At 53.0% G+C, this 23,864-nt stretch overlaps 1 protein-coding gene across 1 annotated transcript; it reads right to left on the bottom strand.

Annotated features, from left to right (window-relative positions):
* Positions 1-384: 384 nt before the first annotated feature.
* Positions 385-23,221, bottom strand: LOC111149000 (negative elongation factor complex member A). The gene is made up of 11 exons (XM_022505869.1): positions 22,951-23,221; positions 7,897-8,068; positions 6,385-6,546; positions 5,198-5,287; positions 3,814-3,944; positions 3,650-3,719; positions 3,260-3,348; positions 2,406-2,517; positions 1,451-1,728; positions 1,243-1,342; positions 385-1,117 (listed from the first exon to the last, which is right to left on the bottom strand). Exons 1-11 carry the CDS (start codon positions 23,158-23,160, stop codon positions 933-935), a joined length of 1,599 nt encoding a protein of 532 aa, XP_022361577.1. The 5' UTR covers positions 23,161-23,221; the 3' UTR covers positions 385-932.
* Between the last annotated feature and the right edge of the window lie 643 nt (positions 23,222-23,864).

The raw sequence follows: 23,864 nt of genomic DNA, 5'->3' as shown, positions 1-23,864 counted from the left end.
CCCGACACGTGCCCCCATCCTCTAACTGCCGTCCGGCTCGCAACTTGCCAGGGAGAGGCTGATGGGGCCTCCAGAGGTACAGCCAGTACCAGACACAATAAGCAGGGCTCTCCTTTTGGAAAAGTGCCCCCCTCCTTTTTTGGGGTAAATAAATGACCACAAATCCCCATCAAAGGTGACACGGTCAGGAGATTTGCTGCTGACTCTTCTCAGCTCTTGGCCCTCTGTCTTATCCAACAGAGAGCCTCTGGCTGTGGCTGTGTTGGCGGGTGGTGGGGGTTGACCGTCCTGCTGCCCCCTCCCCCCTGCCAACCCCCACCCCAAGCAGGCTGCAGCCCTGGAGCAGGGAGGACAAGCTGGCCTGAAACATGGCGCGGGGCTTTCTTTAGAAAAGCTATACTTTAATTACTCAGATTGTACAATGAAAACAGGAACCAGAAGACTGGTCTCAATGCTCACAACCGTACAAAAGACAAATACAAAACCTGCACGTAGCGCGTGTGGCCCGGCGTCCCCGCTCTGGGCACGTGGCAGGCCGTCCCCACCCCGTTCTCAACTGCACTGGGCCTCACTTTGGTCACCTCAACCTTGCAGGGCAGAGAGAGCATCACGCTAGCAAGGAAGAGCCCTCCCTCATGGTCCATGGAATTTAAGAAAAAATAAAAAAAAAAAAGATAAAAGTCTAACAGGCAGAGCTGTTGCTAAAATTAGGAAGTTACAACTTTTTTGGTTAACTTTAACATTCAAAAATGTAATATTGAATCCAAAAAAGTATCTGAAATCACACAAAAGGTAACCCATATTAAAATTTAAAAAATAAGTCCACAACACCCCCGAGAAATGAACCTAAAAGCTTCCATGGGCTGGGGCTCGGCAGCAGTCGCCGGCCGTCCCTCAGAGCCCCACGGTGAAGGTGGGTGTGCAGGGGGCCTCTAGGACACGTTGGCCATGGGCTTGTACTTCTTGAAGCGTGTCCACTGGCCCGTGGCGTAGTTCATCTCGAACACGGTGTCCACCAGCATTGTGGTGCTCCCCTGGCCGTCTGACTTGGGCAGGTCTTCCGTGTGCTCGCTCAGCTTGATCTGGATCACGTCGCCCTGCTCCTGGCACGGGTTCTCTGTGGAGGGCAGGGGCTGCTGGGCAGGGCTGGGGCGCAGGGCCGAGAGAGAGGGAGTCCACCCTCCCACCGCAGTGCCCTTGTCCCCCCTCCCCCACCCCACGGGGCCAGCCGTGCCCACCCACCTCGGGAGCCAGCCATGAAGCCCAGGATGAGGGCCTTCTCCGGCCGCGTGACTTTGTTGGCTGTTTTGAACATCTCCTGCGCGGCGAACATCTGCTCCCTCTGCGAGCAGGGAGAGAGGGCTGTGGGTCCGTGGGCCCTCCCGGCACCCCCACCCGCATCCGTACCACCTTCCCAGTGACTCTTGCCCAGCACCTAGAGCACATGTACCGTGAGGGACAGGTTCTTCTTGGGCTGCTGCTGGGCAGGGGGCTGGGTCTGCGGGGCCACCATGGCCACTGGAGGTGTCTGGGCGGTCGGGGTGACAGCTGGGGGTGTGGTGGGCGTCAGGGGGGAGGTGGGCGTTGAAGGCGCAGAGGCGGCAGGGCTGGGGCCGCTGTTGTACATGGGGGCCCTCTGCTTGAACTGTGCCGGCAGCGCGGGGCTGGGAGTGCTGGGCTCCTCAGGCGGCCGGCTGGCCTGCAGACCCGCTTCCCGAGAGGACGGTGCTGTGAGCAGAGTGAGGTATGCTGGAGGGCCGGCAGCACAGAGCCAGGGACCCCCCGCCACCTCGGGAAGGGGGTCAGACTCTTTTCCACCTCCCTGGCCCCAACTGCTTGACCCTGAGACCTCGGCTCCGGGTCCCCACAGTGGAAGCCGGAGACCCCCACCTTGGAGCCAAAGGTCTCTGGCTTTTCCAGACCGGCGCGGGGAGATGTACAGGCTCTGGAAAGACAGGCAGGCTGCCGCCTCCGGTCCCAAGAGCCTGCTGGACCCCGTGGCCCTCTCTGGCTACTTGTGCTCCCGGGACCACACTCCTGGCGGGCCAAGCCAAGACCAGCAGAGCAGGAGCTCCAGAGTTGAGGCCATTACTCTGGGTCCACCTTTCCTTCTGAAATCCTGGGACCGGGAAGGGACCCCTGGGCCCTGAGGCAGTCAGCCAGGCCTCCCCGCCCCCACCCCCAGCACAACGCTCCTGCTGCACTGTGCAGAGAGGCCACCACCTGTGTGCCCCCAGAAAGGGTAGAGCAGGTGGGAACTTCGGGTTCATTCCCGGAAACTCGTGCTGGCAGGTCAGCACCAGCAACAGCTCAAGGAGGACACAGCATGGATGTTCTGGAAGCCCCGTGCCAGCTGCTGCTGTGTCCCATCCGAGTGGGGGGGGCACTCCCAGTGGGGAGCTCACCTGCTGGGGTCTCGGAGCTGGGGACGTAGGACGAGGCCGGGACCGCGCTGGGTGTGGCAGGCAGGTAGCTTGTGGAGGGCAACGCGGGCTCACTGTTCAAGGACCCAAGTTTCTGGAACACAGAGTTTACAGTCGTTCCTGGACCGGCTCCACCCCCAACCCTGCGCAGGACCGTGGGTTCCACTCTCCTCAAACCTGGGCTGCCCCCCCTGCAGCTTAGGGAGCTTCCCAAACCAGCTGCCTCTGAGGAAAGGTCGTTCGAGGTCTCCTCTTACCAGAAAAGCAAACGATAGAGGGAAGACTCCCTCGTTGTACGAAATGAGAAAACAGCCTCGCAACAGGAAGAAACTAAGTAAGCCATTACCCAGAAGCCACCCTGGTCTCGGGGCCTTTCTCCAGCCCCTGCCTGTGGCCCTGAACCCATGAGCTGCACGTGTACAGTCTGTGTGGACGAGACTCTAGGCGGCAGGCTGTGTTTGGCCACTGATCTCCACCACGGCAGGCAGGCCTCACGCCCCACACACAGGCCTGACAGCCAGCGCCCGCCCGCCCTCACACTTGCAAGGCCAGCACTGCCCTCCCCAGCAGGCAGAGGGGAAACCAAGGCACAGCAGTGAGGAGACTCACCAAGGAGCCCCCCAGAGAGCACACACAGTGTGCATGCACTCAGCCTTCATGTGATGCCCACGTCAGGGCCTCTGGCCAGCGCGCCCCCCTGCACCCTCACCCGCACACACACGTTCCACATGGGGCAGATGGTGTGGGGAACCACCGGGACAAAAGGGAGCACACACGGTGGCCTCGGGAGGAGCAAGGGGATAGGTGGGCAGCTGGGGAGGGCGCTGCAGCCCCACCTGTGTGGACACCAGGCCAGCTGCGTAATCCGGGGTGGCGTTCTCCACGATGGTCTCCTCCTTGGCTGGCTTTTCCACCACCTCCGCATCTGCCAACAAAGCAGAGTCCTTGCCAGTGTCCCCACCGGCACAGCACCCTGCGAGCCAGCCTAGCGGGCCCCTGGGGTACAGGCCGAGCGTGCGTTTCACACCATCTCCAGGCAAAGAACACAGGAAGCCCATTTGCGACACAGGTGTGGTCGTGGTGCCCCGGTTACGGACAACCTTGGTGAGCCGTACAAGCTGCCAGGGACACGAGGAACCCTGGCCTCCGGGAGAAACCAAAGAGGGACTGGTCGGGAGGCGTGGCCCCAATCCGCCCAGACCCCGCAGGGAGCCCCATCTCCATACCCAGCGTCTTCCTCCTCCTCTTCGCCTCCCGGCCGGCACCCACCATATCTAGCTCAGAGATGTCAAGCAGCTGCCAAGATAGACAGAAGCCCGCCCTTAACCGCCACGGGAGGGACGCCGGGCCACTCTGGTGAGGCCATGGAGGCCCGTGGGGAAGTGCCCACCTTCACGCCCCTCTCCTTCCGCAGAGGAGTCCTCGAAGGCGGGATGGGTGTCCGGTTCCCAGCAGGACTGAAGACACTGGGGGTGGTGGGGCTTCGGAAGGGTGCCTGCTTCGGGATGCCTTTGAGTGGGGCTGCAGAGAGGACAGCACCTGTCAGTGGCTGCCTGGGCCGGGGCTGCCCCGCAGGCTGGACTCTGGGGTCTGGCTTATCTCCTGCCACTTCCACCCTTTTCTACAAAAACCTGCACACTGTACAGGAGGGAGGCACTTGGCTGCCCACTTCACCGGCCTGGTGCCTTCCTCACCCCCCGCGAGCCTGTCAGATGCTCAGCAGGTGTGACCCCAATTCCCACGGACTGGCTGTGTCTCTGAGGGTGGGTGGAGGTGACCCCACAGGGAACTGCGACCCTGGGCCTTAAGGAGTGAAGGCTTCCCCTCCGGGTACTCAAGCACTCAGGTATCGAGTCAAAGAGCCAGGCCACAGGAAGTAATGACATTTAGGCATTTCTGCCAAAACCACCAACAGAAAACAAAGCTGTCACACCTCCAGCCGTCCGCCCGAACACGCCGAGCCTTTCGACAGCCCAGAAAGATGGGACTCTCAGCCTAGCTTCCTTCCTGCATCTCTTGGCGATCAGACCTGTTCTCGGCTAGACCCCCACATGCCCCACCCTCCCCCCCGAGTCTGGTCCCCAGTCTATCACAACAAAGTCGCCTGACACACAGGGATGGTGCCTCCGGAACAGGGCCTGTCCCCGTCCCCAGGCATCTGGCGCCTCCCCACTCCCGCCTCCAGACCCACGCTCAGATCTCACACCATGACGCAGGACCAGGGGACACGTGGCCCCCTCCCAGCACCATGAGCAGGACCAGAGAAGCATGCTGAACCTTGAACTAGATGCTGTGTCAAAGGCATAGTGACCATGCCACTGGCCTCAGGATACCTCACTGGGGTGGGGCCTACAGAAGGGGACCCCACCCCTGAGGCATCCATTTGGGCTCCAACAGGTGTGCACAATTTTGTTCTCATTGGGGACACCTGCTACCCTGGGCACTTCACTCTCCACCTGCAGCCCCACCCCCGCACAGAGCAGCGCTGGGCTTGCTAGAGCAAGCCAGAAGCCAGCATTTCCCTCAAATTCTAGTCTGGCTGCTCTTGGCACGTTCACACGTAACCTTCCAGGTCCTTCTGCAAACAGGAAACCTTAACTCAAGCCTGAGCGCTCTCATCTCCTGTGTCCTGTCACCACCACGCCTCAAGGCACCTTCAGGGCCCACACAGATCTCGACACTTAAGTGCCACTGCGACAAGGAGAGAGCATGTCTCTGAGGTCAAGCCCCTTCTGACAAGCAACGGCGAGCCCGGGGGTGCGGTGCCGCCTTACTTGTGGTGTCCATTTTCCGGAGCAGGCCCCGACCTTTGGCGTGAAAGGGCACCCCTGCGCTCCTCTTCAGCTGCTGGGCTGTCTCAGTGGCTGTAAGGAGGGTTGTGTTAGATCAGGCACGTGCCCTTGACTGCGGAGGCACGATGCCCCCGTGACTCTACCTCCCAAAGAAGTCAGACCTGGAAGAGTTCCTACAAACATAGGGCTTTCTCTTCCTAAGCAAGCATTCCCGCATTCCCCAAGCAGCCCCGCCCCACTTCCGATGTCCTGTTTTCTGCTGAGAAAACCCTACTGTCGAGGAAGTAGAGCCAGGGGCAGAAAGACTTGCACTCCCAAGGGCCTGGGAGGGTCCTTCTGTCTCCCCAACGGGTGGAGGGAGGCCCCACGGGTACGGTGGGGCGTCCTCACTGGTGGTCACCGGGCAAGGTGTGCTGTTTCTCCTCACAGATGCGTGAACAAGAGGAAGGAAACGAGACTTTCCTGAGATGGCTTGGCAGGGAAGGGGAAGGTGAAATGCGAGGCCAGGGCCAGTGGTGGGGGTGGGTCATGGGGGAGCACCGGGGCCTGAACCCCTGCCACGCTCTGCAGGCTCCATGAGGCCACAGAGCAGCCATGGACCCAGGACACCAGGTTCTTGGCAGTCGGGGCATTTATGTACATGGTTAATACCAAGTCCCTGACCGCTCAGAAGAAAAGTGAACTGAAATCTGTTTTGCAATTTGGCTGAACGAATCAATTTTCTTGCCTTTTTTCTGGCAAATATCTTCAACACACATTTTATACGCTGCTAGTTGAGGAAACATTAAGTAAAACGGCCAAACATCTCTAAGGCAAAAGGGGCATCACCTGCAACTCCAGAAATGAGGGAGGCCCAGCCTTTCCAAAGGCCTTCATGAGGCCACCTTTCCTGCTGCCCACGTGGCGCGGTTTGTAGGCTTCATTTTGTAACAAAGACTACAGACACTTTAATCCAAAAACCCCCAAGTTTCTAAAGCAGACTTTAGAACACAGTTTAGCAGAGCAATAAATAAATTTCCAAAAAAACCCCTAAACGCTGCACTTTGCGTGGGCAGCCGTCTTGCACGGTTTGGGTGTCGTCGGGCCTGGAGGAGCTCCAGCGAGCAAGCCCTGAGGAGGACACCGCGTGAACCAAGCCACTGGGTCCCTCCGAGGGCGGGGGCACTCACATTTCTGCAGCAGCTCTGCCCTCAGCGTGGCGCTCTTCGGCTTCCTCTTCAACTGGAAGTGTTTCACCGGGGGCGTGAGAGGCCCGGCGAGAGTGGTCAGGGCACTTTTGTTCAGGTACCGGCACTCCAGGGGCAGCATGGCGGACGCCTCACACTCGTTCACTGCTCGTTCCAGAACCAACACGAGGTATTAGCAGCCGCATCCCCTCCCACGCGCCACAGCTGGCACACGGCTCACATGAAAATGTGAACCCACGTGCAGTCTCCTGTTTATGGTCCTGGATCTTCCGCTTGCTTTTCAAAACAGAAAACAAGGGCGCGGACTCCCCGGAGGCTCCACCCCACCCCCGTCACCTAGCAGTCAAGGCCGCCAGTGCCACTAGGGGTCAGACGCACGGCCCAACTGGCCCCGCCCAGCCCGGCCCACCTGCCCCTCAGCAGCACGACCATTTCTGGAGGGTGCTGTGAGCGTCCGGAGGGCATCGGAGGTGCCAGGACATACCCCTAGCAGTAGGAAGGGAAAGTGCGCTGTGGTCCCAGCCAGCAGCCTCCCCCGCCCCTGTTGAAGCCGGGCCCTCAGAAGCAGCACCCAGGCAGCTACTGGCTCTGGGTGCTCACCCAGCAGTCAGAGCTCAGGAGAAACCCTGGGGGAAGGGGCTTGAACCCAGCCCCCACTCTTCCTGCACACCCATCCCCTCATGGTACTCCCTGTAGGACCAGGCCCCCCCAGGGGCCAAGGAGCGCCCCTCACCAGGAGCTGAAGACAGAGCAGCCCTTCCCACCCAGAGAAGTCACCAAGTAGGCACGGACCTCACCTGCACCCTGGGCAAGCTAAGCACCGGGACAGAGACCTGTGGGGCTGGCTTCCCGGTGCTCCTGCAGCGTCCATGGGGTGTGTGGGCCACTGAGATCAAAACTGACAGAGTGGTCACTTTGGAGGGGAGAGGGGGTTTCGGGGCCACCTGCAGGGGGCGGGCCGGCCACTGGCCTTGCAGTAGCATGGTCCCGGCTCTAAGGGCACACCAGATCCAGCTCGCTCGAGGAGAGGAACCAGCCTGCCACTTCCGCTACAGTCCTGACCGCTGGCCAGTATTTCCTAAATGGTTTCAGCTCCCGTTGAGAACAAGTGAACTGGTAATACCTTCGACACAAGTTTCTGAGCATCTACTCTGTGCCAGGGAATGATCTAGGCTCTGGAGTTGCAACCTGAAGGGGCAGAGCCCATCATGGCCTTAAGGAGCTGAGCAGGGAGAGAGTGCGCATGACCATGAAAGCGGTCACGGATCTCAGATACGGCAAGCGTGGTGAGCAGCAGCCTGCAGGCTGCCCCAAGCTTGTTTCACAAAGACTCTGTCCTGGTACAAAGCTGGGGGCCAGCGTCCAGGGCGGACCATGTACATGGCAGGCAAGCACACAATGCAACACTCCAGACGCCGAATTCACTTCAGCAAAGAGGTTTAAAGGAAGACCTGTCTCCCTGTCTCCCAGCAGGAAACACACACACACACATACCCTTTTCTCTAAGTTCTCCTAAAATGTCTTGAACGTTGGGATTCTGCTCTTCGAGGTCAAGGTTAAGCGAGCCTGTGTCGGGAAAGGACTTCAGGATGTCAGCTACCATGAGAACCCAGGGGTCCGAGTCCAGGGTAGCCAGCTGGATAATCTCTGCCAGGGCGCCCCTCATCTGCCGAGAAAGGAGAGACGGTAGTCCTGAGGGGGCCCCCCCAAGAGATGCCACCCCTGTCCGCCCCTCCTGGGACTCCCCCACCCCCGCAACTGACACGTGCCAGCGCCTTGCTCAGGACTGCAGGACGGAGCTGGGCAGAAGCCAGTGTGCATGCACCTTTGTTTTTAAACAGAGGGGCCTTGCTCGCACCCCACTGTAGCTTCTGTGGGCATAAAACAGTGTCCACGCTCTACAGCAATGGCCTCCACACCCGTCCCATCCTTGTGGGGGCCTGTGGGCTCCCCCTCCTCTGTGCCCTCCACCCCACGGCCATCCCCCTGACCCGGGTGGCCACTGTCTCTGCCAGGGCACGATGCCCGCCCACACTGCTGCCTGCACACTGGGCCCTGGGGCGGCCGCCTCTCCCCGCAGCCTCCGAGGTGGCTCCCAGTGGCATCCAGGCTTCTCGGCTGCCCGCACAGAAGGAGACCGGAATGCTGTCTAAAGACAAGCACCTGCCTCCCTTGAGCTCACGTTACCCAGAACCTCCACCAGGCCACCAACATCCCCGCTTAGGAGACCTGCTGGTGGGGCACCATGGTGATGGGGAGACCAGCTCCCAGTCCCGATAGAGCAGTATGGATGCAGGCAGCCTCGCCATGCTCAGCAGGGCGAGGGCCCAGGAAGGGGCAGAAGGCGGCATGGGGCTCCTGCTGCCTGGCTCCCACCCCCACATTTGTGCTGGCCCCCGGAATGGCCAGGGCAGAGGCCCTGATGGAGCTCCTTTCCATCCCTCAGACGTGAGACTCTGAGACTTGGCACTCCTGGCCTGATGGAGTCCCCTCACCCAAGCACGCCTCGAGTTCCACCCACCAGGGCAGAAGCCTCCTGGTCTCCTCACCCAGGTCAAAGCTCCTAGGTGTTCGATTCTGACACTGGGCGCCTCCTGTCGGCCACACACAGGACTGGGCACCAGCAAAGGGGTTCTAAAAGGCCATCTCTTGAAAGACGCAGAAATATATTCTTTTCATGGCAAAAACTGTAAACATTTATTTTTTTAACATTTGTGGTGGGGGGCTTTTTGTTAGAGAAAATGGCCCCATCCACCACCTTCCCTCTTTTCTTTAGCTGAGCTATAAGCTCTGTTCTACATCAAAAACAAAAAGGCACAAAATGAAAATTTAAACAATATCGACTGTCCCTTACTACAAAAATTAAGAATAAGAACATCTCAGGCAACTGAAGTTATATATAAAATGATCACTCCTATCTAAACGTGTCTGCAGTGGCTCAGTAAGATGGCGGGCTCCCCCATCAGTGATCAGCCCCAAAGCACTGAGAACAGGAAACACACTGTGTGAGCAAAGTCCTGAGCACCCACACTCGCAGATGACAACGCCAGGAGGGGAGAGGCCACAAAGGTGATGTCCACACCTCACATGTCCGGGAGACAAGGATCAAAAACATGGGTGATGGTCAACGCTGGCCCAGGGGCCAGGAGACTGGAGCCCTCTGGACACGCGGCTGGGCCTGTGGCCCCGGAAGCCAGGCTGGCGCTTCCTCGAGGAGACGAGCCTGGAGACCAGCCAGCTACGGCAGATCGCGTGGGGCAGCGGAAAGAACAAGGCCATCACATGCGACCCAATATGGAAGCCTCCCAAAACGAGATGCACAGCAGACTTGACCCCTCTAATAACCTACCCTTCCTAGAGACCGACCCCGAGTCTCTCTGGAGAGCCAAGCGAGGTGGGGCTTCAGGGACGGACACAAGCAAAAGAAGACCTGGTCTCAAAGTGCTCTCAAGTGAGCACGAGATGAATAGAGAACCCACCTGTGTTCATGAAAGCCTAGTGTTCTCAGCTGAACTGTACTCCTCCAAAAAGATATGCCAGAACCTCACAACAGGACTGTGTTCGGAAACAGGGCCTTTCCAGGTGGTCAAGTAACGATGAAGCCGTTGGGATAGGTCCCATCCACCATGACCAGTGTCCTTACCAAGAAGGGAAATCTGGACACAGAACCAGACACTCATGGAAGAAAGACAAGGTGAGCGGTGCCCCCACCAGCTGCCAAAGACCAGTGGAAGCCACAGCAGGTTAGAAGAGGCCACCCAGAGCCGTGTGACAGAGTGTTTCGGTTGTCCTAGGCTACCTAGTTTGTGACACTCTGTTCCAGCAGCCCCAGCAAACTAGTACAACAACCAGGAGACCAAATGGAGGAGATTTAAAAAAAAAAAAAAAATTTTTTTTAAGATTTTTATTTATTTCACAGAGAGATCACAAGTAGGCAGAGAGGCAGGCGGGGGTGGGGTGGGGTGGGGAAGCAGGCTCCTTGCCGAGCAGAGAGCCCAATGAGGGGCTTAATCCCAGGACCCTGAGATCATGACCTGAGCTGAAAACAGAGGCTTAACTCACTGAGCCACCCAGGTGCCCCAAGATTTTTTTTTGTTATTTTTAAGATTTTATTTATTTATTTGAGAGAGAGAGAGAGCATGAGAAGTGGGAGGGTCAGAGGGAGAAGCAGACTTCCTGCTGAGCAGGGAGCCCAATGAGGGACTCGATCCCGGGACTCGTGGATCTTGACCTGAGCCGAAGGCAGTCGCCTAACCAATTGAGCCACCCAGGCGTCCCAAGATTTTTTTTTTTTTAAGACTTTATTTATTTATTTGACAGACAGAGATCACAAGTAGGCAGAGAAGCAGGCAGAGAGAGAGGGGGAACCAGGCTACCCGCTGAGCAGAGAGCCTGATGCAGGGCTCGATCCCAGGATCCTGGGATCACGACCCAAGCTGAAGGCAGAGGCTTTAAACCACTGAACCACCCAGGCGCCCCCAAATGGATGAGATTTTATAAAAATGTTTAAAAAAAGAAAGAAAAAAGAAAAAAGGCAGGGAGGGTAAAACCAGAAAGACTACTGTTACAACCTGAATGTGTGTCCCCCTCAATCTAGAAGCTAAGACCCTAACCCCCATGTGATGGGAGTGGGAGGTGAAAAGGTCCTGAGGGCAGGACCTCCACAGCGGAGGTGGTACCCACAGAGAAGAGGGATCCTGTGAGCACACAGCCACGAGACACTGAATCAGCCAGCACCTAGACTTTGCACTTCCCAGCATCCGAATTCTAAGAAAATAAATGTCTGCTGTTTAAACCATCCGGCTGACAATATTTTGTAACGGCAGTCCAGGACACTTTTAGATTAAAATCTTCGACAAGAACCCTACCTTCAGCCACGTTCTCATGGTAGGCTTTCATGGGGCTTCTGCGGGGAGACAGATGCCTGATGAAGTAAGGAGCTTCCAGTTCTTGCCAAGAGGGCAACCTGGCACGGGCTGCTGGAACATCGCATGCCCTCACGCATGCGTGTGCACGTTTACACACGCGCGCGCGCACCCACGCCTCCCCCAATCTATGAGAAAGAGTTGGCCTGCATCTAAGTGCACGGCTGGGGACAGACCCCGGACTCAGAGGAAAACAAAACTGGCTTCCAATCTCACAGCATGTCTGAAGGTGCACTCCTGATGCATGACGGACCCATCAGTGAATGGGAGGGCTACAAAGTGAAAAAAAATAAAAAAGGCACATCTAATGACTTCTTAAAACTTCAAAAGCACAAACCATAAATCAAAAACTTATTATTGTGTGTTAAAACGAAAGATGTCTGTTCAGCAAAGGGCAAATGAAAAAGTTGACAGGTAACAGAATGGCAGATGTAATCTGTAGTGTTTGTTCAAAACCAGCAGTGTTTACCATCCCAAATACAGAGTCCCTCCAAATCAACAAGATGGCAACCCCAATGGAAACAGAGACAGATACTATTTTAAGATTTTATTTATTTATTTGACAGAGAGAGAGAGAGAACACAAACCGGGGGGCAGTATGCAGAGGGGGAAACAGGCTCCCCACTGAGCAGAGAGCCCAAAGCGGGGCTCAATCCCAGGACCCTGGGATCATGACTTGAGCCAAAGGCAGACGCTTCACCGACTGAGCCACCCAGATGACCCAAAGGCATTTGCTATTAACAGGCAATGGACAAGGCAGAAATTTGAGAAGGCAGCGAACACAGGGACAGCTGCCTCAAATGAACACAAGGCAGCACTTTTCAACCATCTGATCCACTAAAACAGAAAAGTGAACAAAACCGAGGGGGAAGGAGAATATAAGTGCCATCAGGCACTGCAGGTGGGGGTGTAGACAAGACAATCTCACCACTGAGGCAAATATGTCCTATGACCCAACATGTCCACCCCTCGGCACAGATTCCACAGAAATCCTCGCAGTGGCCCGCAGGGAAGGAGTTCCGTGCTGTGGCACTGCTAGTCATGCCCAGCCTGGAGGCAGCTGTCACCCTGAGCTGGAGGGGGCCGTGCACAGGGACACCAAGCATGGGGGCCCAGCGGGGCAGGTCTGAGTCTGCCCAGCTCTCTGTGAAGGACCTGACAGTGACTTCAGGGCTTGTGGGCCACGTCAAAAAAACAAAAACAAAAACAAAAAACAAAAAAACCAGAATGACACAACTTTGAGCAATCCTTTTACTAATGTGCAAGCGTTCTTAGCTCACACACCTTACGAACAGGTCATGGCCAGTCGGCCAACTCCTGGAGGAGATGAAGAGCAACATGGATGAATCTTAAAAATAATGTTTTGTTTAAAAATTCTGACTGAAGTACATAAGACAATATAATTTATATCAATTAAAAACAATATGCTCTGAAAGGTGGGAACAGGTACTTTACCAAAGATTTGCGATGTGAGACTGACAAAAGATGCTCAGTGTCACTAGTGACTATGGAAACACAAACTAGGAGAGTGCCTGAGAGGACAGACACTGTCAGATGTAGAAGAGAGCAGCTGGAGGGAAGGTGACATGGGACCGCCACCCTGGAGAGCAGTCAGCGGCTTTCTTTAGAAGTGAAACATATGGCGGGGGGTGGGAAAGGTGCGCAGTCGTTTAACCGTCGGTCCAACTCGTGCCCAGCTCAGGTGATGATCTCAGGGTTGTGAGATCCAGCCCCGCAGCAGGGTCTGTGCTCAGCAGGGAGTCCCCTTGAGAGTCTCTCTTTCCCTCTCCATGTGCTCTCTTTCAAATAAATACATAAATCTTAAAAAAAAAAAAGGAAGTGATACTTACACCTAGCACCTAGCCACCCTCTCCTGCGTGTCTCCCTGGGCACGACAGTCCACACAAGGAGAGACCTGTTTCTAAAGCATGTCCACACAGAGGCAGCCTACTCAACAAAGAACTACAGGGGCTCCCGGCTGGTTTCATCGGAGCACGTGGCTCTTGGCTCTTGATCTTGGGATCGTGAGTTCGAGCCCCAGGCTGGATATAGAGATTACTTAAATAAACTTTAAAAAAAAAAAAAAAAAAAAAAAAGTTATGGGGCTCCTGGGTGGTTCAGTGGGTTAAGCCTCTGCCTTCGGCTCAGGTCGTGATCTCGGGGTCCTGGGATCTAGCCCCGCATCGGGCTCTCTGCTTGGCAGGGAGCCTGCTTCTCCCTCTCTCTCTCTGCCTGCTTCTCTGCCTACTTGTGATCTCTGTCTGTCAAATAAAGAAGTAAAATCTTAAAAAAAAAAAAAAAAAAAAAAAAAAAAAGTTATGAGCTGGGATACCTGGGTGGCTTAGTCAGTTAAGAGCTGCTGCCTTTAGGTCCCGTCATGATCCCAGGGTCCTGGGATCGAGTCTCACATGGGGCTCCTTGCTCAACAGGGAGTCTACTTTTCCCTCTGCCTACCACTTCCCCTGCTTGTGTTCGTTCCCTCTCTCTTCTCTCTGCTTCTCCCTCTGTCTCTGCCACCCCCTGCCTGTACATGCATGCTCTCTCTCAAATAAATGAAATCTTTTAAAACAAATAAATAGAATGGTTTGTGCCTGCAGGAATGTGGGGGTAAGAGTGCCACAAGATTTTACTTCTTTATTTGACAGACTCTATAGGAAGGAAAAGGGAGTCAATAAACAGTTTAATGGCAGATGAAAGAAGGGATGGGATGCTAAGTCAGACACTATGCAGACCATAACAAAGAAAGGAAACCACTAGAAGCTATGGAGGGGAGACATATGGGTCAGGAGACAGAGGGGAGTCCCATATGCACCTCCTTGGAGAAGCAGAGAATAAGGGAAAGAAACTAAGGGAAGTAAAGGCAATATGTGAAGGGGTAACTACTGAGATTTTCTAGAACAGATGGAAGATGCCTGTAATTTCAAAAAGCCCACCAAAACATGCCATAGGAAAGTGCAAGACTACAGAGAGACCCAGTGTCCTGGGCCGATGATCTGAGGCTCCTGCTCGCTGTGGGGACAGAGCTGCACCCCACAGGCAGAAAAGAAACGAGAGGTGCTGGATGGGGGCGGGGGGCGCACCACAGCAGCAGAGTTTAGGTTAAATGTCAACGAAGTGGTGAGTCTGTGTGTCACAAGGTCTGTGTCAGAACTGTGACATGGACATGGGTTTAATGTCCTCGAAAACTACACATGTGAGAGGCGTGGATGTCATGTTCACACACTCCTGTCTAACCCTCTGCCCCTGGCTTGGAAAGTGAGGCTGTTTCTGTGTCCAAGTGACAGATCCTCAGAGTAAAAGTGGAACATTTCATTCTCTTGGAGATATTTCCAACAGCAAAGTTTCTGAACTGTAATTTTGGACAGTGGTTTCTCCGGGACGAAGACAGCTGCAGTGAGTAAAGGACATACTATGACGCCCTGCCCAGGGGCAGGGCGGCCTTGGGATAAACCGCCTCTGGTCCACCTTGCAGCTGGCCTTATCTTTCTGAGAATCCGGGGGAGGAGTCTGCAGCTTCCCAGTCCCTGAGCACTGGCATCCTTAGGACTACCCGTGGTCATCTCAAGAGTTGGTTAATTCTGCATAATAAACAGTACTTCCCAGCCATCTCTGCTCTCCCTGGAACTTCCACGGGTGCCGATGTCAATGTCTTAGACCAAAGTGATCGCTGGTTTTATCTAGTACCAGCATTTCTTATTTCCTAATGCCCTTTCAAAAACAGCCCAAACCTCAAGTCACTATTTACATTTTATGACACTTTGCAGTTAGCAAAACACCTCGTGTACATTGTCTCCTGAAACCATTAGCCTCCATTTTCAAGACATCATTCTTGTTCCCCTAACTGGATAAAAATACTTAGAGAGCAGGAGCCTTAACCAACTTCTGGACTCCTCACGAAATAAACCAAAGCAATGGACCATTCTAATCTCTCTTCCTCCTCCTAGGTATTAGCTAAGAACTGTTGTTTACTTAGCTTTTGAGAGGAAAAGATACATCACAAACAAGTAAACTGGTTTCAGGATTCCACTAAGAAACACAAGCAGCTGCTGTCCGGGATGGCTAATCTGACTGGGTCAGGGGTGCTCAGACATCTGCTCAAACAGGAGTTCTAAGCGTGTCTGGATGAGAAGTTTCTGGATGAGACTAACATTTGAGTTGGTAGACTCAGTAAAACAGACTGCCCTTCCTACTGTGGGTAGGCCTCTTTGAGTCCACTGAAGATAGAACTCCAGCTTGACTGAGATGGAACACTGGTCTTTCCCAGTCTTCAGACTTGGAAGGAACACTGGCTCTTCTTGGGTCTCCAGCTTGCTGGCTTTCTGACTAGCACCGTACATCAGCTCTCCGGGTCTCAAGCATACTGGCAGCAGATCCTAGGACTTCTTTGATTCCATAATCATGTGAGCCAATTCTTTTTAATAAAAGCCAATTCTAAATCTGCATGTACCTAATAACATAGGCTCAAAATACATAAAGCAAAAGTTGATAAAATTGTAAGGAGGAATAGACAAATCTATATCATAATAGAGATCAACACACCCCCTCTCTAATCGGTAGAACAATTTTTAAAAAATTAGTAAGACTATAGTAGACCTATACAATACAATAAACAAACTGACCTAATAAACATATTTTGGGTAGTGGACCTCAAAACTAGAGAATAAACATGCTTTTCAAGTTTAATCACGATGTTTATAAAAACTGACTATTTCACCATTAAGCAAATCTTAAATTTCAAACAACTAAAGTAATGTAGACTGTATTCTCTGACAAGCACTCAATACAGCTAGAATTCACTAACAAAAATGTAACTAAAATCTCTCCCTCTCCAATGTACAGAAACTAAGAAACAATTCTAAACCACACAGGATCAGTGAATAAATCATCATAGAAATTAGGAAATACTGTGACTTACTAATGAAAATGCTATTTATCAAAACTTGCAGGATACAGCTAATGTTGGGATTAGAAGAAAATGTATGGCTTTACACATATATTTTAGGGGAAAAAAAGCTGAAAATGAGGCCTGCATCCAACCTAAAAGATTAGAAAAAGAACAAAATAAAAAAGTAGAAGGAAGAAAAAAATGAAAGTCCGAAAAAGTAGTGAAACAGAAAACAAATACATAACATGACACAGAATATCAATAAAGCCAAAAGTTGGTACTTTGAAGTCTTAGAAAATTGAAAATATCTGGTTAGATGAATCAAGAAAAAGAAAAATGAGGGAAAAATGAAAAAGGGAAGATTACTGCATATGCTTCTGATATTAAAAAAATAAAGGAATATTAACCACTTTACACTAATAATTTGAAGTTTTAGTAGAAATGGCTGATCCTTTAAAAAAATATGTAACATTTAACCTTTACTTAAGAAGACTATAGGGGCGCCTTCGTGGCTCAGTGGATTAAGCCTCTGCCTTCAGCTCAGGTCATGATCTCAGGGTCCTGGGATGGAGCCCCGCATTGGTCTCCCTGCTCAGCAGGGAGCTGGCTTCTGTCTCTCTCTCTCTGCCTGCCTCTCTGCCTACTTGTGATCTGTCAAATAAATAAATAAAATCTTAAAAAAAAAAAAAACAAAAAGGAAGAAGACTATAAAACCTGGGTGGCTCAGTCGTTAAGCGTCTGCCTTCGGTTCAGGTCATGATCCCAGGAACTTGGAGACCCATGGGAAGCCTGCTTCTCCCTCTCCCACTCCCCCTGCTTGTGTTCCCTTTCTTGCTGTATCTCTCTCTGTCAAATAACTAAATCTTAAAAAAAAAAAAAAAAAAAAAAAAGACTATAAAGCCAAAAATCAAAACTCAAAAATCTTCCCACAGAGAAAAGTCAGGTCCCCCATATGGTTTTATTACTAAATTCTACCAAACATTTAGGAAGTAATAATTTGATTATTAAACTTTCCAAGGAAAAGAAAAACAGAAGAAACACTACAATCCCTTGTATAAGGGTAGCGTAACTTCATACAAAAAAATCTAACAAGACAACATGGAAAAGTAAAATCAGAGGGGCACCTTGGTGGCACAGTCAATTAAGCACCCTACTCCTGGTTTTGGCTTAGATCATGATCTCACGGTCACAAGATGGACCCCCACAATGGGCTCTGTGCTCAGCACAGAGTCCGCTTGAGATTCTCTCTTCCTCTTTGCCCCTCCTGGTCATGCTCTCTCTCTCTCTCTAAAATAAAGAAATCTGGGGCGCCTGGGTGGCTCAGTGGGTTAAGCCGCTGCCTTTGGCTCAGGTCATGATCTCAGGGTCCTGGGATCGAGTCCCGCATCGGGCTCTCTGCTCAGCAGGGAGCCTGCTTCCCTCTCTCTCTCTCTCTCTGCCTGCCTCTCTGTCTACTTGTGATCTCTGTCAAATAAATAAATAAAATCTTTAAAAAAAATAATAAAATAAAATAAAGAAATCTTAAAAAAAAAAAAGTAAAATTAGAGGTAAATCTCACCTATGAACATAAATACAAAATTCCTACACAAACTATAAAGACAACATAATCCAACAATATAAAATGGCCAAATTGGGGGCACCAGGGTGGCACAGCTTATTGAGGCTCTGATTCTTAGTTTCAGCTCAGGTCATGATCTTGGGGTCTTGGGATCAAGTCCCACGTTGGGCTCCACACTCAGCACGGAGTTGGCTTCAAACTGTCTCTCCCTCTGCCCCTCCCACCCTGTGGTGCTCACGCACACTCTCTCTCAAGTAAGTATTAAAATAAAATTACTAAATTAGGTTTATACCTCAGGGATGCAAAGTTGGTTTACAATTAATGCTATTCTATAAATATGGGGAATTACACATCAAGGGATATTTTAACCATTTGTTAAAACTCAAAACCCATTCATGTTCATACTACTAGGATGGCTACATCAAAAAGACAGGATAACAAAGGATGGGAAGGATGGGAGAAACCGGAAAACTCAAACATCGCAGCTGGTATCAGCTGTGAAGAAGCTGAAGCCACCGTGGAAGACAGGCTAGGCTGGCAGGACCTCAAGACAGTAATAACACAAGCCAAGCTGTTCTTCCCTGAGGCCTATGCCTGAGAACCGAAACCCAGTGTCCACACTGGAAATACAGGTCTATACACACTTCTCGTGAACTTTCACAGCAGCAGTATTCGTGAGTCAAAAAAAAGTGTATACAACCCAAATATCTATTAACTGACAAATACTTCAGGAATAAAATGTGGTCTATCAATGCAGTGGAGTATCAGTCAGTTATAAAAAGGAAGTAGAAACAGACTACAACGTCAGTGAGCCCCAAAAGTATTACACTAAGTCAAAGAAGCCAGTCACAAGGACCACATATTGTATGATTCCATTCACACGAAATGTCCAAAATAGATAAATCCTCAGACACAGAAAGCAGATCAGTGGTCACCTCAAGCTGGGGAAGGTGGGGAGAGTGGTGGAGGGGGAGACTGCCAATAGCTTATTTTGGGGCTGATGAAAATGTTCTAAAATTGACTAAGATGATGGTTACACAACTCTGAACATACTAAAAAACACTCAATTTACATTTCAAATGAGTGAAATTATATCTCAATAGAACTCTTAAGAAAACTCATTCATGATTACAAAAATTCATGATTAAAAAAAAATTTAGGAGGTGGGCACCTGGGTGGCTCAGTCAGTGAAGTGTCTGCCTTCAGCTCAGGTTACGATTCCCGAGTTGTGGGATGGAATCCCAAGTCCGGCTCCCCTCTCTGCAGGGAGTCTGCTTCTCCCTCTACCCTGCCACTCCCTCTGCTCGTGCTCTCTGTGTCAAATGAACTAAAAAAAAAAAAAATATATATATATATATATATATATAAAAAAAGATAAAATAAATAATGTATAAAAAATCTAGAAATAAAAGAGAATTTCCTTAACCAGATAAATCTATCTACCAAAAATAATAGTAAACATAATATTTATCCTCAAAATAGTCAAAGTTCTCATTATGCAATCAGAAAAAAGACAATGTATTGGAGGGGTCCTGGTGAGTGCAGTGTAAGGCAAGAAAAAGAAATAAAAAGTAGGGGGCGGGGGCTCCTGCGTGGCTCAGTTGGTTAAGCGACTGCCTTCAGCTCAGGTCATGATCCTGGAGTCCTGGGATCGAGTCCCGCATCAGGCTCCCAGCTCCATGGGGAGTCTGCGTCTCCCTCTGACCTTCTCCTCGCTCATGCTATCTCTGTCTCTCTTTCAAACAAATAAATAAAATCTTTAAAAAATTTTTAAAAATAAAAAATAAAAAAAGTAGGGGGCGCCTGGGTGGCTCAGCAGGTTAGGTCTCTGCCTTCAGCTCAGGTCATGATCTCAGGGTCCTGGGATTGAGCCCTGCATCAGGGTCTCTGCTGGGCGGGGAGCCTGCTTCCCCCCACCTCTCTCTGCCTGCCTCTCTGCCTACTTGTGATCTCTCTCTCTCTCTCTGTCAAATAAATAAATAAAATCTTGGAAAAAAAAGTAATGGGAAAGATATTAGTAAAAGTACACAGAAAAACAGTCAACAGAAAAATTAGTACAATTAGTAAGCTATTCACAGATTCATCTAAAAAAATAAATTTGAACAGATACCATTTACAACAGCATGAAAAATACAAAATATCTAATAACGCACCTAACAGAAGATGGAAGACCTCTATAAAGAAAATCATAAAACTTTATAACAAATATTAAAGGAAAACTAAATAGAGAGGTATGCCCATATTCACAAATTACCAGATACAATATTAAGATGATTTCACCCCAGAATGCAGTATAAATTCAACTCAGTCTAAATCAAAATTCCAACATGATGTATGTGTAACCTGAGAAGTGAAAGTTAAATATATACACAAGTAGAAACAACTCAGAACAGCCAAAGACGCTCCTGAAGAATGAAGTGGGAGAGGGGCTGCTGTGAGCTGCCCAGACTTCAGTATACAGTGGCAGCAACAGGACTTAGTGGGTTATCTGCACAGTGACATGAGAGCCTAAAGGAACCTAGCAGAGCCCAGGCACTGACCCACAGAAGTGACAGCAGTTTCAATAAATGGGGCTGGACTAACTGGACATCCATGTGGAAAAGGAAACTGGACTCCCAGCTTCACACAATTATCAAGGCCAGGCGGCCTAAAGAATGTGAAAGGTGAACAGAGCTGCTCCAACAAGACAGCAGAAACGCCCTCCTGTTAGGCCTCAACAAGACAAGCTGAGTCCCGTCACAGAAGAAGGCAAGACCGCTAGCAGCTGGTCCCAGCTGAGAGCATCTGCACCTCCAAAGGTTCTGTGAAAAAGCCTGCGTGAGGCTTAAAACTAACAATCGCTATAAAATATATAACTGAAAAAGGACTGCCAACTGACGTTTATATATATACAGATATATGTGTGTATGTTTTAAAAAAGGAAAAAAAAAAAAGCTGTCAGAAAAAAACCCCACAAAAGATGTGAAGAGGTAACTCACAGAAAAGGAAAATCAGTGAATAAATACATGAAAGGGTGCTCAACCATGTTAGTATTAAAGCAAATACAAATCAAAATCATCCAACGTGGAGAAAGTACTTAATAATACTATACTGCATATTTGAAAGTTGCTAAGAAAGTAAGTCTTGGGGCACCTGGGTGGCTCAGTCGTTAAAGGTCTGCCTTCAGCTCAGGTCATGATCCCAGGGTCCTGGGATTGAGCCTCGAATCAGGTTCCCTGCTCTGCGGGAGCCTGCTTCTCTGTCTCTCACTCCCCCTGCTTGTGCTCCCTCTCTTGCTGTGTCTCTCTCTGTCAAATAAATAAAATCTAAAAAAAAAAAAAAAAAAGGTAAGTCTTGAAAGTTCTCATGCCAAGGGAAAAAAATTTCTGCATGTATGGTAGACTTACTGCACTGATCACAGGCAATACATGCAAATCCCATTATCCTTATGTTGCATGCCTGAAGCTAACATAACATTGTATGTTCATTAATTCTCAATTTAAAAAATGCAGGGGCACCTAGGTGCAACCAACTCTTGGTTTTGCTCCGATCCTGATCTGAAGGTCCTGTGGTGGAGCCCCAAGAGGGGCCTCCTGCTTAGCGGGGAGTCTGCTTCTTCCTCTATCCCTTCCCCTCCTCACGTGCTTGCTCTGTAAGAAGTAAGTAAATCTTTAAAAAAGTGGCTCAGTCGTTAAGCGTCTGCCTTGGGCTCAGGTCATGATCCCAGGAGGGATGGAGGCCCGCATCAGGCTCCCTGCTTGGTGGGAGGCCTGCTTCTCCGTCTCTCACTCCCCCTGCTTGTGTTCCCTCTCTCGCTCTTTCTCTGCCAAATAAATAGATAAAAATCTTTAAAAAAACCTTAAAAATAAAAATAAATCTTAAAATGGTGCAGTTACTCTGGGAAAGAACAAGGGAACCCCACCAAACACCTTCAGGCACCCAGCAGGCGGGCAAGTGTGGGGGAGGGCCCCTTTGGAAAACACCAGGCACAATGCCGTGACCCCGCAACCCCAGACAAGTACGTGCTTACTGATCCCCTAATGCGAGTCCACAAGCCACCGTGTCCCTGGGACAGGGCGGGCGGCACCCGGAGCCGAAGCCACGGCGTGAACGCGCACCTCGGGCACGCGCGCAGCAGGCACCTCCCCGCCAGCCCCGCAGACCCGCACCTGTGCGCCGGCTCCACCCGCAGCCACGAAGGTACAGACCACAGCCGCGTCCTTCCGACAACCGCAGCGGCACCACGTTAGCCAGCGCCGGCTTCGGTATTTTGAAACCTAGTTTACCTCGCGCGAAAACCGACACAGCGTGCCGTTTCGGAAAAACAAGACCAGTCTCACACCCACGCCCTTGAGCGACGTGGAGCACCCGTACGCGGGAAGAACCCTAAGATTCGTGAACAAGCGCCCTGAACGAGCGGCTGTTCCGTGAGGTGCCCGGGACAGAACCCGGAGCCCGCCGCCCTCCGCAGCCCGGATCCCGGTTGCGGGGCCCCGATGGCGGCCGCAGGACCCCACGTCCTCCGGCGGCTTCCCAGCCTCCCCTCCCGGCCGGTGGGCTCCAGCTCCTCCCCTCCAGCACCCCCCGGGCCAGGAGGCCGGGGCCTGTGGGGCCGGCGGTCGGGAGACAGGCCTGACCAGGGCGGGAGAGAGGGGGAGGCGTGAGGGTCGAGGGATGAGGGTCCCGGGGCGCGAATGAGGGTCCGTGGGCAGGGGGGCGTGAGGGTCGGGGACGAGGGTCCCGGGGGGGAATGGGGGTCCGTGGGTCAGGAGGGCATGAGGGTCCGTGGGCAGGGGGGCGTGAGGGCCAGGGGCGAGGGTCTCGGGGCGGGAATGAGGGTCCGCGAGCCAGGGGGGCGTGAGGGTCTGGCACAAGGGTCCCGGGGCGGGAACGAGCGTCCGTGGGCCAGGGGGCGGTGAGGGTCCGTGGGCAGGGGGGCTTGAGAGTCTGGCATGAGGGTCTCGGGGCGGGAATGAAGGTCCGTGGGCAGGGGGGCGTGAGGGTCGGGGACGAGGGGCTCGGGGCGGGGAATGAGGGTCCGTGGGCAGGGGGGCGTGAGGGTCGCGGGGTTCCGGGTGACCGTGAAGGTCCGGGGGAGGGTTGGAAGGGGTAAGCAGGGAAAGTCGGAGAGAAGGGGGCAGGGTCCGGGTCTAGGGTCCCTGGAAGGGGCGGCCCCGCGTCCCCACCGCCGTTCGCCTCACCTCGTCCACGGTGCGGCGCGGGAGGTGCAGCGTCCCGAGCAGCAGCTTGAGCTTCACGGCCGAGGAGAGGCCGTGGAAGCAGAGGCGGATGTTGTCGATGACCGCGGCGGTGAGCAGGGACGCTATGCTGGGCGGCGCCCACAGCTCGTCGGTGGCCCCCAGCTTGTTGTGCAGCCACAGGCCCGTGTCGCTCTCCCGCATGGACGCCATTTTGGGGGGAGAAAGCCGGGCGCCGCCGAGCCGGCATCTTATGAAGACACCTACGCGGCCGCGGCGAGGACCCCCAACATGGCGGCGCCCGCGGGGCGGCCGCGGTGACGTCTCCGGGGGGTGGGGCTTCGGCGAGGCGGTCCGCGGCGGCGCCGAGGAGGGCTCGCCGGTCGCCGTAACGCAGCATGGCGGCGCCCACGGCCGGCTCTTAGGCGGCCGGGGGAGATGACGTCAGGAGAGGGGCGTCGCGCGCCTGTGGCGGAAGGGCGCGTGGTCGGGGGACGCGGCTTCGAGGCGGAGCGCGCTTGCGGGTTTGGCCAGTATCGAGAGGCGCCCGCCCGGCAGCCCGCGCTACCTTGTACCCGTGCGGACCAGGCGTCCAATGTGGCCCGGAGGCGGGCTCCCAGGCAGGCACCTAGGCGCACGGCCCAGGCTCCTCGCCCCCCCTGCCGAGGGAGCACCCTGCGCGCGGGCCGTGCAGGAGGAAGGTCTCCAAGGGCCACAGGACGCGTAGGACCGTCCGCCGGGGGCGGCCCGGGGCGCTCGCATGCCCTCGGGTGAGGGGTGCCCTGTGCTCTCTGCCGTCCCAGGGGCCTGAGTGGGCGGTGTACGATAGTGAGGGTGGTGCGCAGAGGCCGCTGGGCGGCGGGGGCTTGGTTGGCCTCCGGTCCCCGGTGCCACTGTATTTGCTGGTCCCCGCAGCT

The sequence above is a fragment of the Enhydra lutris genome, unplaced genomic scaffold (genome assembly GCF_002288905.1).
Source record: "Enhydra lutris kenyoni isolate GAN:26980312 unplaced genomic scaffold, ASM228890v2 scaffoldscaffold21, whole genome shotgun sequence".
NCBI classification, from domain to species: Eukaryota; Metazoa; Chordata; class Mammalia; order Carnivora; family Mustelidae; genus Enhydra; species Enhydra lutris.
Note: the sequence above shows the minus strand (reverse complement) of the source record. Positions and strands in the feature narration are given on the sequence as shown.